General features: G+C 39.3%; 1 protein-coding gene across 3 annotated transcripts in view; it reads left to right on the top strand.

Annotated features, from left to right (window-relative positions):
• NEK10 (NIMA related kinase 10) overlaps window positions 1-17,354 on the top strand; it is a 326,603-nt gene that overhangs the window by 262,966 nt on the left and 46,283 nt on the right. For 2 of the 3 annotated variants that reach the window (XM_040353019.1, XM_040353018.1), the window contains 3 exons: window positions 4,246-4,297; window positions 13,088-13,125; window positions 13,223-13,363. In XM_040353019.1, coding sequence (XP_040208953.1) covers window positions 4,246-4,297; window positions 13,088-13,125; window positions 13,223-13,363 — 231 coding nt within the window. The remainder of the gene's footprint in view (window positions 1-4,245; window positions 4,298-13,087; window positions 13,126-13,222; window positions 13,364-17,354) is intronic. The other variant, XM_040353020.1, reaches the window with a different exon arrangement.

Below are 17,354 nucleotides of genomic sequence, written 5' to 3'. Positions count from 1 at the left end.
AGACAGTTTAGTGCAATGAAAATCACTAGTTTATTATTATTATTTTTTTTGGAGCAGGCGGTCCAGTATTTTCACTGGAAAGAAAGTCTGGCTCAGAGTGAGGAATTATGAAAGCATCTGATACCAGTGCTTGAGGATCCTTGCTCTTGGCCACATACAGAGGTAATCTGTTGCTGAATCTGAAGGCCAGGACATCCATGTGTGGCGTGATATATGGGGTTGAAAATATTAGGACTAAAGGCCCATTCCCTGTGGTCCAGGCAGTGATGGCTTAGGTAATCCACATTCCAGTTGTCTAGTCCTGGGATGTGGACAGCAGAAATTGATGAAAAGTAAGTTCATGAGATGATCTGGCTTGCTCCCTTCAAGACTGCATGACTTCTGCTGCCACCCTGGCGATTGATGTATGCCACAGGTGTGGCATTGTCTATTTGCACCCTGATTGGGTGTCCTTGCAGAAGGAGTTCCAGTGGTGCAGAGTGATCCTTATGGTTCTGAGCTTAACGATGTTGATGAGGAGCTTGGTTGCCACCAACCATATGCCCTGTACTGTTAGGTATTTGAACATACCTCCCCAGCCTGAAAAACTGACATCTGTGGTTATCACTTTACAGTGATATGGAAAGAATGACTTCCACAATTTGAAAGCCCTAGCTTCCCCAAGCTAGAGAATTCTTTGCTTGGCTGGACAGAAGCTTGGGTAGGTCAAGAGAAGGACCCTGGTTGTTCCATGCAAACATAATGTGTTTCAGAGGTCCCTAATGAAATTGGGCGAACAGAAGGGTCTCAAAGGGGGCCACTAAGAGATCCAGATCTCTCAGGGAAAATCTCTCAGAGGGGCATCTCTTTAACCTCAGTTCCAAAGTGTGAGTTTTATCGCTCTGCTGTTCCTGTGAACCTACTCTTTGCCTACCTTAAAGACTAGTAGTAAGCTGGCTGTTTACAAGTCACTGCTTATAGGGGGTTCAGGGTCTGAAAGAGTTACTGAAATGAAATTGAAAGTACTTTCTACTGTGAACTTAAATTAGTCCTAAAAATTGGCTGCTAGACCTGGGCACCATCATAGGGTAGTAGGTCACATACTCTGCATACCCAAAGGGGCTGAGTATACTTGCTGACTGTGGAGGAGCAGGAAGCTGCGATAGCGAGCAGGAGAGTATATGGGGTTGAAAGATACTCCTCAACATATACATTCTCCCTTGAAGTTTCTGCTTAAAATGCACAAAGCACTTAGCTGCACTCATGCTTTCATCTTCTACAGGGACACAGCCTCAGGAACACACACCTGGTTTATAGCAGCTCCTGTATCTGTATCTGCAAAACTTTATCCATACTGGCAATCTGTGATTACCCCAATGGGGATCCCCCGACTTAGCAATGGTGGATCACAGGCACAAGGGAGCTTGCAAAAAAGAATAGAATTGCATGCCTTCTGCAAATGGCCTACAGAGAACTTAAAGCGGTTGTATACCCGCTGACACTTTTTTTTGTACACCTGTAAGGCAAAAGGCATAATGAGCTAGTATGCACCGTATACTAGCTCATTATAAAAAAATTACCTTAGGTCGAGGCGTCGGTATCTCAGCCGGTCCACGCCAAGGGAGATGACATTTTGCCTCGGCGTGTCTTCCTGGTATCGCGTCTCCAGCGCTGTGAGTGGCTGGAGCCGCAATGTCGTCACTCCCGCGCATGCGCGCGGGAAACTTCTTTCCGGCAAGGTCCGGCGTCTGCCGGGCTTTCAGCCGAGAATCCCTGGTGCGCATGCACCGATGAATTCATCAGCTCATTGCAAGGGGAATATCTCCTAAACCGTACAGGTTTAGGAGATATTCTTTTTACCTACAGGTAAGCCTTATTATAGGCTTACCTGTAGGTACAAGTTAAACAAATTACTATACAACCACTTTAAATCACCACTTATGGTGATTGCTGTTCCCTTGTTTTCCAGTAATGTCCATTTACGTCATCCCTCCCCTCCTCTGAGTCTAGCTCCTCTGATGTGCCTGCTTTTAGAGATTCTGTTGACAGGCAATTTGAACACCTTGTAAGGTCCTTATTTGCAGATGCTGCCATGTCTATTTGCCAGACCTTTTGGCTGCTTTTCTGATTAATGCTCTCCTTGCCCGGCCTCACAGTTAAGGTGGGTGGCCATATCTTGGTAGGTTTGCAGTTGTGCCATACTCTTTCCATTTTCAGATAATAGATTGAACAGTGCTTCGTGAGATGTTAAAAGATGGGGATTTTTTATATAACCTAACCCAGCTTAAAAAATGTCCACACCTGTCTGGTGTGTTCTTTGACCTTCATGATGCTGTTTGTTCGCTAAGGTTCTCTAACAAACCTCTAAGGGCTTTACAGAACAGCTGTATTTATACTGAGATTACATTACACACTGGTGGACACTATTTACTAATTCGGAGACTTCTGAAGGCAATTGGTGCCACTAGATTTTAGTTTGGGGTATCAGAGTAAAGGGGGCTGAATACAAATGCATGCCACACTTCAAATCTTTATTTGTAAAAAAAAAAAATGAAAACCATTAAGAATTTTTCTTCCACTTCACAATTATGTGCCACTTTGTTTTGGTCTATCACATAAAATCCCAATAAAATACATTTACATTTTTGGTTGTAGCATGTCAAAATGTGGAAAATTGGAAGGGGTATGAATTATTCTTCAAGGCACTGCATATCTCTGCTGTTACCCTGTTTAGTGCGCGCATAGTCCCACGGTATGGTAAAATAAATTTCTAGAGTTCAGCTTTTAGCAAAAAGCAAGTGTCTCTACTTTGATTTTGATAACTGTCAGTAGGGTCAACCATGTTGGAAAGGTCTTTGGAAACCACCCAAAAAAAATAATAGTATATTGGCCCTCCAGATTGGAGGTTCTGCATTTTGCTAACAAACAAGTAACTGGTACATAAAAGCAAGGTTTTTAAAACATCATGTTTCAGAGTCAGTTCACACAGGGGCAACACGACTTCCAGCATGACTTTGGGAGGCAACTTGGACATGACTTGAGTATGAATCATCAGGCAACTTACAAGGCAACTTCAAGTTGCCTCCGGGACAGTACAAGGCAACTTCAAGTCGCCTCCAGGACAGGAGGCTTTCCAGTGGCCAATCAAACAATCAGCTCTGTGGGAGGGGGGGGAGGGAGGGGTTTGCCTGAGAAATGTATGTTATCTTCCTGTATTGTTGCTTCAGTTAAGACAGTGATCCGACTTCTGAGGCAACTTATATTGAAATCAATGGGTACAAGTTGCCTACAAGTTGCCTAGTAGTCGGATTGACTTCAGTAGTGTACATTAAGACGGCTCCATTAACTTCCATTCATTTTCTCAACTGTGCGACTTGGGACGACTTGGGGCAACTTCAAGTCGGATCCCAGGTCGCCCCTGTGTGAACCGGCTCTTACTGATATGACTATTTACATTACAATTATTACAATAACAATATATTTATTTTCATTGGGTTGTATTTAGTCATTTTAGGAACATCCAATTTTAAAGGAATCTCTTGTTTTTCATTCAGATCACCATTCACTGCTAGATATCTACAGAGTCTACAGTTCACTCCCCCTTTCCCTTTTTTCAGCATTGCATGGCTTATAACTAAATATAGTCAAGTAATAAATATTAAAACAAATATAAATCAAATGATGTAATAACAAGCAGTTTAGGAATCAGGTTTCTCCAGGAAAACTAGAAAAAAAAATGCTGGTTTTATACTATATTTCCATTTTTAGTATATTTCTTTCTATCTGGCACACATGGTGCTTACTAAAGCAATGCATTATTGAATTTATTGTGAAATTTAGACATTTCTAGCAAAACAGCAGTAAGATGGCTTGTGGTGTAACCTCGGAGAAAATTACAGTGATTTTCCAGTAAAGTGATTTGAAAAATAGGAAAGACATTTTTGTAATAAAAAGGGGTTAAGATGGAGTTTTCCTTTAAGAAAGAATTGATGAATGATATGTAAGGTGAGACTTTTGAGCAAAACGCTAAGAATGAAAATGTTGAAACATGCAAAAAAATATAACTGTACTGATTTATTCAATATTATATATGCTTTCATGGATATGGAAATTTCCTAGACAATGTAACGATGTGTGCAATTATCAAATGCAGCTATTGTATAATAAACTATCATTAAATATTTCAACTGTTATGGATATAAGAATATTCTGTTACATTATACAGAAATGTAAATATTATTAATAATGAATATGTGCTCTCCCAAGGTACACTTAAGCGAAGTGCTAGTGCTCCTAGAGGAGACATATCTCAAGCAAGGTATGTATGATCTCACACAATAAATTACAGCTGATGAACTTTATTTATTTATTTATTTATTTATTTACCCATTGGTCTCACAGAAATCACTGGTAAATCATAGATAAAATCAGTGAGTAACCATTTGAAAATGGCAATATTTCAAAGTACTGAATGTAATATTTGACTTATTATGAATTCCCTATATACGAATTGTACTGAGACCCAAACTGCTCATTGAAAAACAACAAATCAATAGTTGAGCAAACAGCAGAAAAAGAGAGAACAGACAGCAAATGCAAAAATACAAAGAAACATTTGATGGTGGAAATCAGGCAAATTTTTAAAACAACCATGTGCTATTTTGTTTATATATCGAACTCTATTATTTATCTATTATTATATATCTATTATACTGATATAAGAGGTTGTCTAGGAGCTCTGAGCCTTGTAAATTATTAATTTTTTTCTTGAAACGTTTATTAATATTTCTTTATTTTTAAACCTAGAATTAACCTATAACTCCTAATGTCAGTCCATTTTGCAATAATGATTACGATGGCGTATCTCCAGATACGCCGTCGTAACTCTGAGTGCGGGCCGTCGCATCTCGGCGTCTGATTCATAGAATCAGATACGCCTCAATGTTGCCTAGATACGAGCGGCGTAAGTCTCCTACGCCGCCGTATATTAGAGTGCAATATTTACGCTGACCGCTAGGGGCGCTTCCCTAGACTTCCGCGTTGAATATGCAAATTAGGTAGATGCGCCGATTCAGAAACGTACTTCTGCCCGGCGCATTTTTTTATGTTGTTTACGTAAGGCTTTTTCCGGCGTTATGTTACCCCTCATAAAGCAGGGGTAAGTCATGTTAGGTATGGATGTCGGAAACGTCGGAACAGCGTCGTATTTTACGTCGTTTGCGTAAGTCGTCCGTGAATGGGGATGGGTGTAGGTTAAGTTCACGTCGCCTAAACATTGAGCCGACGTATCTTAGGGAGAAAATTCGACGTGATACTGAGCATGCGCACTCATGCGCCGTTCGTAAAGCGCGCCATTCACGTGGGGTCACAAATCATTTACATACAACACGCCCCCTACCAGCCTACTTTGAATTACGTGGGCTTACGCCGGCCCATTTACGATACGCCACCGTAACTTAGTGCGCAAGTTCTTTGTGAATACAGTACTCGCCTCTCTAAGTTACGGCGGCGTAGCGTATATGAGATACGCTACACCAGCAGAAACTTAGGCCATTCTTTCTGAATCCAGGCCAAAAAGTTTTAATTATATTTGCAATATTTTTATGTTGCACGTGGAAATTTTCAAAAATAAACACAGAAGAAAGAAATAATTGTCTCTAAGCAAGATTTCAACCATTCTGCGAACATTTGTTCACACAGGGCAGCTTAAGAGAGATGTACAATTCTCATATTACCATAGATAACTATTGTTAGTGGTATTGCGTCATGGTCACAGATCTCCAACTGTATATATTTACTTTACAATTCCTGTTTTTCTAATGTAATATATATTTGAACAGTTAGTTACAGGGTTAAAATCAATAATCAAGAATTTGGATAGCTGTGGTAATTTACTGTATTTTTAGGTTTGCAACCACGTATACACTTTTGATTAGAATCTATTGATCGGTACAGTAACAGTTACAGTAACAATTTGCAATGTATCAAATGATAATTCAGTTTTTCAGAATGACAAATTGATGTTTACAAGTATTATATATATATATATATATATATATATATATATATATATATATATATATATATATATATATATATATACACACAAGTGTTTGATAAATATACTGTAAGTGGAAAACACATTTAATTAGTAAGGTAGTACAAAGACCACTGATGTATAAAATGCAGCAACTTTGCATCTAACTGGTCTTCACCTTATAGTTTAATTAGGATAAGGTGGATTCTGAATTGGTGCTATGGATAACTGCACTTTATACATCATTAGAGCTTTTTATTATAATAATTTGTAATGTCAAAGTTTTTTTTACTATTTATATATATTTTATTACTTTATTATCTTGTGTTATTCCTCATGATCCTAATTACAAATATAACATTTTCCAAACTAAAGACTCATAGCCATTTTGTTAAAGATATGCTCTGTAGTACCGAAAATAAATAAGTTACAGTTTATGTAGGTATTGGGTCTAATAAGGCCAATAGAGACAGATCATATTTTTAGATACGTTCAGTATATGACCTACAGCTTTGGGAGTCACCTTATTCCCTGTATTCTGGAACAAGGCTGTCGGTTTTGGCTCCTAGTCCCAGAGCAGAGGCCAGAGATGGGTTGAATCCATTTTAAATGTTAGAACAAGCATCTAGCTGCATCTGCCGGTTGCAATATGCAATGTCTATATCTATAGAAGTTTCTCCAAGTACAGTATGAGAATTTTTTCTCCCCTTTTGCCCCTTTATTAAGCCCTACCAGAAACTCAGTTCCACACTTTTTGTGTAACATATAAAACAACTGATCTTTAGTTATTAAAGTGTCTGAGGGAAGAGATTTTCTCAGGTGGTATGTTTTGACCAGGCAGATGCACTAAAAAAGAGATACACAAAAAATACAATTTTCAATGTGGTCATTGTGGGACAGCACAGACTTTCTGGGACAGTCCTTCCCTTGGACAAACCTCACTGATTTTAATAGCTTTCGATAATTTGAGGTTTAAAGCACAAGAATATAAGCAGCTCTGAGCAGCTGCCCACAGGAGTAGAGGGGGTAGCATCAGCAAATATGCTGCTCTGCTACATTGTGTACGTGGACAGGCAATCTGCTTGTCTCTGTACACTGCCTAAGGCTGGTACAACTTTCTTTTAGATTTACTGAATACTGTCACTGATACTTTTTTTATTTGCACTAACATACAATTTTAGATTTACCAAAACCATATAATAGGAGGTCAAACCTAAACACTTTCAATTGCTATGCAATCAGGCCGACCCTTGCACTACATACAGTAGTTGAAGGTAAATCTAAAGGAAATCGAATAAGAAAATGGTATAACGTATGGCCCTAGAGTAGGTATTATTATCTCCAGTTTCATTATCTACGAACTGGAGGTAATTACTTTTGAACTTGGTGGTTTGTAAAAGTAATGCTATTAACTGGTTCCCGACTGGTTCATGCAGATTAACTGATGCAGAATGGCTCCCCTGGGCTAAATCCCATATGGGTATGTCCTTCCCTTTACCAACCACCAGATGGCTCGCGCACAATCGCCGCTGGCCACACGTGATCACGGGCATGAGTGCCAGCACAGGGATTTGTGTGTGTAAACACACAAATTACTGTGCTGTCAGGGAAGAGGAGCCATATCATTTGTTCCTACTAAGTAGGAAAAACTATATGTCTCCTCTCCTAGTTAATCCTATCCCCATACAGTTAAATTACACTAAGGGAACACACAATTGACCCCTTAATTGCCCCCTTAGTGTTAACCCCTTCTGTGCCAGTGACATTTACACAGTAATCAATGCATTTTTATAGCACTAATCACTGTGGAAATGTCAGTGGTCCCAAAAAAGTGTAGAAAATGTCAGATATGTCCGTTGCAATGTCGCAGCCCCACTAAAAATCACAGATCACCGGCATTACTAGTAAAAAAATATAAATGCCATAAAAATGCCATAAATCTTTCCCATAGTTTGTAGACACTATAGGGCAGATTCACATACAATTGCATGGGTGCAGCGTATGTGAGATACGCTACGCCGCTGTAACTTACTTTTGGAAGCTTTGAATCCAGAAAAAATTTGCGCCATAAGTTACAGCAGCGTAGTGTATCTCTCGCGGCGTAACGCCGCCTAATTCAAATCGGCGAGTAGGGGGCGTGTTTCATTTAAATGAAGGGCATCCCCGTGCCGAACGAACTGCGTATGCGCCGTCCCTAAATTTCCCGCCGTGCACTGCGCCAAATGACGTCGCAAGGACGTCATTGTTTTGACGTCGACGTAAATTACGTCCAACCCCATTTACGGGCGACTTACGCAAACAAAAAAATATATTTTCAAATTAGACACGGGAACGACAGCCATACTTAACATTGCGTACGCCACCAAATAGCAGCTTTAACTATACGCCGAAAAAAGCCGAACAGAAACGACGTAAAAGAATGCGACGGCCGCTCGTACGTTCGTGGATCGTCGGAAATAGCTAATTTGCATACTCCACGCGGATTACGATGGGAACGCCACCCAGCGGATGCCGAAGAATTGCATCTAAGATCCGAAGGCGTACGAAGACGTACGCCTGTCGGATCTAACCCAGATGCCGTCGTATCTTGTTTTAAGAATTCAAAACAAAGATACGACGCGGGAAATTTGAAAGTACGCCGGCGTATCACTAGATACGTCGGCGTACTCTCTTTGTGGATCTGCCCCTATAACTTTTGCACAAACCTATCAATATATATTTACCTGAGCCCTGGAATTTCCCACAGTGGAGGCCCTCCCCGGGGTTCTCTGCTCTTGATTGGATAGATTGATAACAGCACAGCCATTGGCTCCCGCTGCTGTCAATCAAATCCAATGATACGGGAGCCAGGGTAGGGCCGAGTGCTACATTCAGTGTCTACGGATGCTTAATGATGGATTCGGGAGCATGCCCGCAAGGTAACCCCCAGGAGAGCACTTCTCCTAGGGGGTTATACGATGCGGGGAGGAGCCACGAGAGCCGCCGAGGGACCCCAGAAGTCGAGAATCGTGGCCACTCAAATTGAACTGCACAGTTGAGGTAAGTATGACATGTTTGTTATTTAAAAAAATATATATATCCCTTTAAGTCCTGTAGGTTGCAAGGTGGGGCCTCCTTGGATCTGACTTTTTTTCCAGTAGATCTTTAAGATCTGGAGAATTTGGAGGACAAGTCTAAATGGGCCAGCCTTTGTTCTCCATGTGCTTTAATGAGCCTTGGCCGACCCACCGGTTTGTCAGTTTTCCTTCTGTGGACCACTTTTGATAGGTGCTGACCACCGCAGACTGGGAACATCCCACAAGAGCTGCAGTTTTGGAGATGCCATAAACAATCGCTAGATGTCAGCATATAACAGAAAAATGGTAACCTGATACAGTTCAATAGAGCAACAGAAACAAAAACAATATTTATGGGACAGAACAACGTTATAAATCTGCAAAGGGGATTCTACCTAATTCTACTTAAAGTGGTATTAAACCCAAAAGAAAACATTTATTATTATTCATTTTATCAATTCCTAGATGTGGTGGCTGCATTTGTTTTCTTTTTAAGGCCTTATTTTCTTTATTTTCATCTGGTGATTCTGCCAGTACATTAAGTATGACGTTTCTCAACAAAACAAGCTTCATTACAAATGTAGAAGACTAGAGGATTGAAACAAACCATTTGCCACTGAGGAGGGTGCTTACAATGAACAGCAAAAATTACAAACAAGCAGGCCACGGAAGTCAATAAAATAAAGAATTAAACAAGTGAAAACAATCCCCCCTTACTGTATAAGTGATTCAAGCAAGGAAATCACTTATGCAACCTTAAATCATAAGACATATAAATCACATATCCACATGAATTTATCCTATAGATACAAGGTAGCGCTGTGTAACTTAAATCATATACATAAATTTGGTGCTCAGCATTGAACACAAATGGCCTATATTACTTAAAGTCCCTTAAAGTGATATAGGAGTGCTCAATACTCCATTCCACCACTATCATATAATGAACACAATATCATATAGTGCATTCCTGTGATGTGAGCACATGCAATGCACTTCAAACACCCTATGGTAGGTGACACACTCCCCTCTCTCCCTTACACTCACGACTCCAGTTGCTTATCTAAATGATAAGCATCAGCGCCTTTTGTACTAAAATGTAGCCTCCAACAGATCTGTTTCTTCATACACTCTCCCCTTAGTGAGCTTGTCACAAAAGCCCATGCAGAAGGAAAAGGAAAGACAATAGTGCAATTTTATAAAACCATCTTTTTATGAAAATCCAATAAAATGGCACTTACAAAAATAAAATATTTTTAAAAAGCATTGGCATGTTTTAACCATTGATCGAGTATTAGGACTTATTATTTCCAAGACCCCAATGTTTATCTGTAGGAGGGCCCTGAATTTTGGGCATTTGGTTGTTAAGAAGATCCTAACCCAGTTAGATATGACCCAGTTAGATATACATTTTTCCAGAAAGGAACAGTTTCTTTGCTTGCAGCAAGTACCAGGCATGTAAGATAGCTAAAAATAATGTGATTAAAATAAAATAAACCATTTTGTTTATGAGATTGGGAAGAAAAGGTTTGAGGTTTCTGAGTTCTCTTCTTGTGACACCACTCATATTGTCTACGTGCTGCAGTTCCCTTTGTGTCCTGCAGTACATGGGCTGGGCTAAATGCCCTCTTAACCTCCCTGGCCGTATGATTCTGTCTGGAATTACGTACCAAAAGCGGTACAATTATTTTGCAAGGAAATTTGGCGTTTTATACTGTAGGCCTGTAATTTTTAGAAATAACTCACTTAAATCTGACCAAGCAAGAGTCTTGTAGGCATCCCGGGTATGATTATGTTTTTTAAAACAAAATTATAAATTATAATATAATAAATAATTATAAGTAATTATAACAAATAATAATATAATTATAATACAAATTATTCAATAATGTAATCAACTCAAATCACTGAAATTTGCTCAGTTGCAGAATTGTCGCTGTCATTATTATTATTTTTTATGACGAATTTCCCCACAAATCGCTATCGCACATTTCTGCAAGTGATTATAATTTATTATTGCTGTTTTCTAGCTGATCTAAAACCATTTTTGACATAAAGGGACACTTTTGGACAATCTACAGTTTTTAGGCAGAAAGAAATTTTTTTATTATATAAAAGTACATGTAGGACACTGGGCAGACCACTAGGGACAAGGGGGGTGTGTATTTTTTACATACAGTACTGTAATCTATAAGATTACAGTATACTGTATGTAAAGTGGTTGTTTACTTTTTTGAATTTGGCGCCGTTCTCCGCCCCCGTGCGTCGTAACGTCGCAGGGAACGGAGATCGGCGGCACACGGGGACACTGTGAATCGAGCGAGGAGGTCCCGCTCGCTCACACAGCGGGGTGGCATCGCTGGATCCAGGGTCAAGGTAAGTAACTTGCCTGTGGATCCAGCGAGAAGGTAAGCCGCGCCGCTGCACACTCTGCACGTCCACCCCGAGTGTGACTCGGGGATACCGATCCTAACATTGGAAACCCACCCCGAGTCACGCTCGGGTTTACCGCCAAGGGGGTTAAGAAACATATTGCAGAGAATATTTATAAAATCAGTATGGGTTATCGCAATCATAGTGTATCACTACATTTTAGGCAAGTACATGGTAAGGATCCTGCGGGATTGCAATTTTGGGGGTAGATAGGGTGTTTCCCTCCTGGAGGGGTCAAATATTATCTGTGACCTCTGCAGAAGGAAACCAAGTGGATCTATCATCTAAACACAATGGTTCCGTGGGGTCTAAACATAGAGATTGATATTAATTGTTTTATAAGTAACTATTGATATCTTAAACTTTTTGTTATCTTGAATTATTAACCATGTGTAAGGAGGTAATGTAATTTGGCTTAGTGGTGTAGTTAATTGTGGGGTGAACTTTGTACGTGTCCTTTTAGGAAGTGTTGTGTTTTATGGGATTTATAATTATAAAATTATGTGAGGAGTTTCTTTTAATAGGTAAAATAAAGCTATTTCTCCATATGCACTATTTTAAGATGTATTTTGTATGTATTGTATTATTTTATATATTAATATGGTTTATTTTGATTTATTTTAAATAGTGTTTAGTATATTTGATGAATTGTGAATAAGCAATACGTATTGAAAATACTTATACTAATTACTAAAACTCTGAGGAGTATTGCTTAACTGATTGAAAAATATCAGATTTTATCATACACAATTTTCCTGTTTGAGAGCTTATTATAGTATAGGTGGGTAGGTTGAGATTCAGCCAATATTAGGTTGGATCTTAGTTATGCAGTCTCTTTTATGTCCACAAGATGGCGATTTTTGTCCATTTAAATACTATGTTTGGCGCTCACGGAGTTGAATGCTGAGTGGGGGTGGGTATACAATTAGTGTTGCAATGCCTTGTTGCCAACCCAGGGTCAAAACACATGGCAACCGGAAGTAACAACAGACCCCAGTCAGAAGTGATGTTCTACTGTCAATGAGTGAGGGGATCAGGTGAGACGCCATCTAAGCGGCATACTAGCGGTTTCTCACACATGTCCTTAGGACATTTGATGGGCTTTCCACCATGTTTTTGTCTCTTGTAAAACTGCAAGTACAGAAAAATATCTGTTGATCTGTCAGGAATTTAGTGAGCTCCTAACTTCCTGCAGTGATTAAACAATGCTGCCTCTGCTGCACCAAAATCTCAAGCAGCGTTGTGAGACATATTTTACCCTGCTGGACAACAGCACTACAGTACATGATGACAACACCACCTCCCCTTCTATCCATCTGCATCTGAGAATGGCAACAAGGATAAGGTACTGGGGATGAGGAAAGGGAGAGCTGTCCTGTAGTCCAACAGAAAAGAAGATTCTGAGCTGTAGAGTGTGAACTTGCATGTCTCTTACAAATCGCGCCAATTTGATTCAAAAAGAGATGTTTACTATAAACGTCACCACTGTCATAAAGAGATTTTTTGGGTTTCTGATGGTATAAAATCTTGGTTATAAAAAAAAATCACATGCGTTTTCTACCTTTTCTTTTTTTTTTTACAGGGAAACTACAGCAAATGCAGGCTCTAAATCAAGACCAGGTACTGTAATTATTCAGCTTTCTCAGCAAAGAAGTCCAAATCTTTCTGTTTCTTCCAAAGTAACATGAAGTTCAATCTCTTGCTTTCTTTTCTTTAGCTTTGCTACCTTTTGATCTTCTTCTGAAAGTTCCTTCACTGGTGTTCAGGTCTCAAACTAGGAAACTAGCGACTTCTTTAGGGACAGGATGGCCTGCACACAGCTTTCCTCCTGTGGTGTTCCACAGTCTGAAAAATCCTGGTATATTCTTTTAGTGTATTTTTCAGTTTCCTCTAGTTAGCCATACATGGTTAGGATGTTCAATTTCTTTTAATTTTTTTAGTAATGTTCATTCAATTTCTTAATGGTTAATGGGGACAAATCAAAGATTGTTTTGATGAGTTAAAAAAAAAAATTGAAGGTGAAGGATGGAACATTTTTTCTGAATGAACACAATTCTGGCTGTCAATGTGATCCTTAATTGGGGAATACATAATTATTGTAATGTGCATATGCAAGGGAAAGTTTCATCCAGAATTGGAATTTTCATGGTCATCATGAACATTCATTCTCTAAAACTATTGCGTGTGGTATAGAAATGTATATAAGAACATTATAAACAACAAATGTTTCTGTGTAGTGTATGCAAAATTAGATTTTTAAGTACGGTAGATTCTAAAATATAAATACATGTACAGTATATAATATATGTATAGCTACTACAACCCTATGGGATGATGAGCATATCATGTATATATAAATATACTTCTAAATATGCAATTTACCCTTACATTTAAAGACATTTTGTTTTGCATTATTATTGCCTTGATTTAATAAGCAATAAACTAAATCTGTATTTAATACATCTTTAAATTCAACTAGCAGGTTTAAGCTAAATATTAAAGTGCTTTTGAACAAAATTTATTAACTCACGACAAATGATTTTTCAGAACTTCATATGAATGTTTGAACAGAAATCTTACCGTGTATGGCTAGCCCAGTGTTTCTCAATTCCAGTCCTCAGGCCCCCCCAACAGGTCAGGTTTTCAGGATTTCCATTATTTTGCACAGGTGATTTGATCAGTTTCACTGCCTTAGTAATCACCACAGCCTTTTCATCTGAGGGAAATCCTGAAAACCTGACCTGTTGGGGGGGCCTGAGGACTGGAATTGAGAAACACTGGGCTAGCCCTAAACAGAGTCAGATAGACCTAATATATGATAATTCCAGGCTCACCTAAGAAGATCTATAATTACATCCTTATTTAGCTCAATGGACTCTTTCATGCTGGCAGTCAGGGGGTAGAAAAAAAAGGTGGCTGAGTCATGGTTTTACCACCTCCTGGCCACCCACTGGACATCTAACAATACAGCTTGACGTGGCTGTACTTATGTTGCGCCCATTTCAACTTTAACTTATGCTACAGAGTTTGACAGGTGGCATCGCCTGTCAGGTTTGCCCAGTGAGATTAGTAGTACTGCACCGAAAACCACAAACCACTTACTTGGCTCACAGTTGCGGTGTGTTCCCACAATGTAAAATTGGCATTAAGCATTTAAAAAAAAAAAAACTGGCAAAAGGAGGTGGCAGTTGTGCCTCCTGAATATCTGCCACTACAAATTGCTTTTCAGAGGGAAGTAAGATTACTGCCTGTCTGAAAGAGCCCTATCTGATTTTTCTCACATTGCCTATTCTGCTCTCTCTCTCACTATACTTCCAGAAGTTTCTAAAAAACAGGGGGAAGTAGCAGAACAGCAGCCTGTGAGAAAATGAACAACCTTAACTAATCAACCCCTGTTCTTCTGTTTACAAAGGAGCTAACTAAATTTGCCTAGCAGCCTACTCTGAACTAGGAGGTTACTACGAGTAGAGGGCATCTTGAGCTTTGACTGTTCGTGTCTTGCCAACTGCTGATTAAGCGACTTGTCTTCTAGTGCCTGAGTAACCATACAAAGTTGATTATATTTCTCTTGAACTGCGGGACTGTGTTATGTGATGCCGTTATTTACATATAGGAAACAGCATGTGTTATCAGTATGATGACTGGCAGTTTACAGAGCAGCAACTTTAACGGGTAAATTCACCTTTACAGAAAAATCTGTAAGGTTAACTTACACAGGATCCACTTCTCCACCCCCCCAGTTCATATGACCTGCTGACCTGATCCCTGCTATAGCCGCCTCACCGGCCTGGGGCTTAGGAATCCCAGCAGCTTAATCTCCTAAACGTACCCAGTCAGGAGGGATGTTTAGGAGCATTCTAATTGGTTGGCAGACTTCCTGAACTACCAATGTCTAGACCCAGGGGAGCAGCTTTTGCAGTTTAAGATCTTCCAGAATCTTTGTCAAAAGTTGGGGAAGCCAGATGTAGACATCCTGGCCTCCAGGTTCAGCAACAAACTGAAAAGATTTGTAATTAGGACTAGGGATCCTCTGGCCTTTGCAATAGATGTCCTGGTGATTCCTTGGACTCCATTAAGATTGATTATGCATTTCCTTCAATTAAGATTCTCCCTTGACTGCTGCGCAAGATAGAGACATACAGGGTTATCCTCATCACACTGAATTGACCTAGAAGGATGTAGTATGCAGACAAAATACTAAATATTAATGAGCGCTGCTTTCAAATATCCATCAGCTACAACAATAGATGTGATAAACCAAAGCAATCCTTTATGAGAAATTTGTGTCCAAATGTGATAAAATGCAAAAGATTGCTCCTTAAAATGACAACTACCATTTGTGCCTTTATCTCTAATGCCGCGTACACACGATCGGTCAAACCGATGAGAACGGTGTGATGGACCGTTTTCATCGGACCAAACCGATCGTGTGTGGGCCCCATCGGTTATTTATCCATAGGTTAAAAAAAGCAATCTTGTTTTAAATTTAAAAATCCACGCATGCTCAGAATCAAGTCGACGCATGCTTGGAAGCATTGAACTTCGTTTTTTTCAGCACGTTGTTGTGTTTTACGTCACCGCGTTCTGACACGATAATTTTTTTAACCGATGGTGTGTAGGCATTACTGACCATCAGTCAGCTTCATCGGTTAACCGATGAAATCGGTCCATCAGACCATTTTCATCGGAATGGACTGATCGTGTGTACAGGGCTTTAGAATCACATTCACCATATGCATCCTTCCAAATTATAGGAAAGTCACAACACACATATGGTATTAATCAAATTCTTGAAGACTCCCATCCATGTTCAACCTGGTTGGACTGATCATATATGTTGCCAGTAATAACTCGTCCAATTTTGTGACTAACGGGAACATATATCCCTAAAAAAAAAAGCTCCCATAGAGTAGTAACGCTGATAATAATAAAAGAAAGATCAAAAGAAAACCACTCACATTTGGAAAATACAATAATAGCATATAGTATTAATGAAGACTCCTGTACATCATCTAATCAGGTTGGACCGATCATATAGGTTGCAGATATTAGCTTTTCAAATCTTACAACTCATACTGTATATCCATCTTGACTCACCTTGGGTATATGTTCCCCCCAAAAAAGAGAAATAATTAACTTCCATAGAGTAGTAATATTGATATTAAGGCAAAATAATCAAAGTAAACCACTCACATTCAAAAAGTGTGTCAGTGGCACTACACTTCTAATGACATTAGGATATGATATGATCCATATATTTGGATTACTTCTGAATGTATAATTTTACATCAGGGGAAGTGCGTGCCTCTAGCAGTATCCTCCATTAGGATTAACTCTGATTAGGTTCATCACAGCAATTACAGTAGATCCTTATGCTGAAATGGTGGTTAATATATAACTGTAAAATAAAAAAATATCTTCCCATAGAGTAGTATTGCTGTATTAAAATGTAATCAAGATAAAATAACCACCGCTCACATTTTAAACCTACATAAGTGGCACTATACTCGCACAAGCATCAAGATGTAGCTGCTGGGTAGCCTCCAAATAGATAACCGTTATTGGGGGTATTCAAAGGTTCTCACCATCATCAGACACACCAACAGGACCTCAACAGCAAGCCATGTATGTGCCTGATGATTGCTTTGAGTGCATAGTCTGCTTTAACTATTTACATTCTGAGTCTCTAACATCTTGTAATGTATATTGTAAAAAACTTTGCAATTGGTGATGGTAGTTTCCCTGTATCCATGTGGGTTCCATTCCTGGTTTTCTGTAGTGTTCGTACTGTGCACGAAAGTGGGGCCAATGCGTATTCTATAAATGTGAACTTTCATCTATTATATACT

The sequence above is a fragment of the Rana temporaria genome, chromosome 5 (assembly GCF_905171775.1).
Source record: "Rana temporaria chromosome 5, aRanTem1.1, whole genome shotgun sequence".
Lineage (NCBI taxonomy): Eukaryota > Metazoa > Chordata > Amphibia > Anura > Ranidae > Rana > Rana temporaria.
The sequence above is the reverse complement of the archived record's forward strand: the minus strand, read 5'-3'. Positions and strand labels throughout refer to the sequence as shown.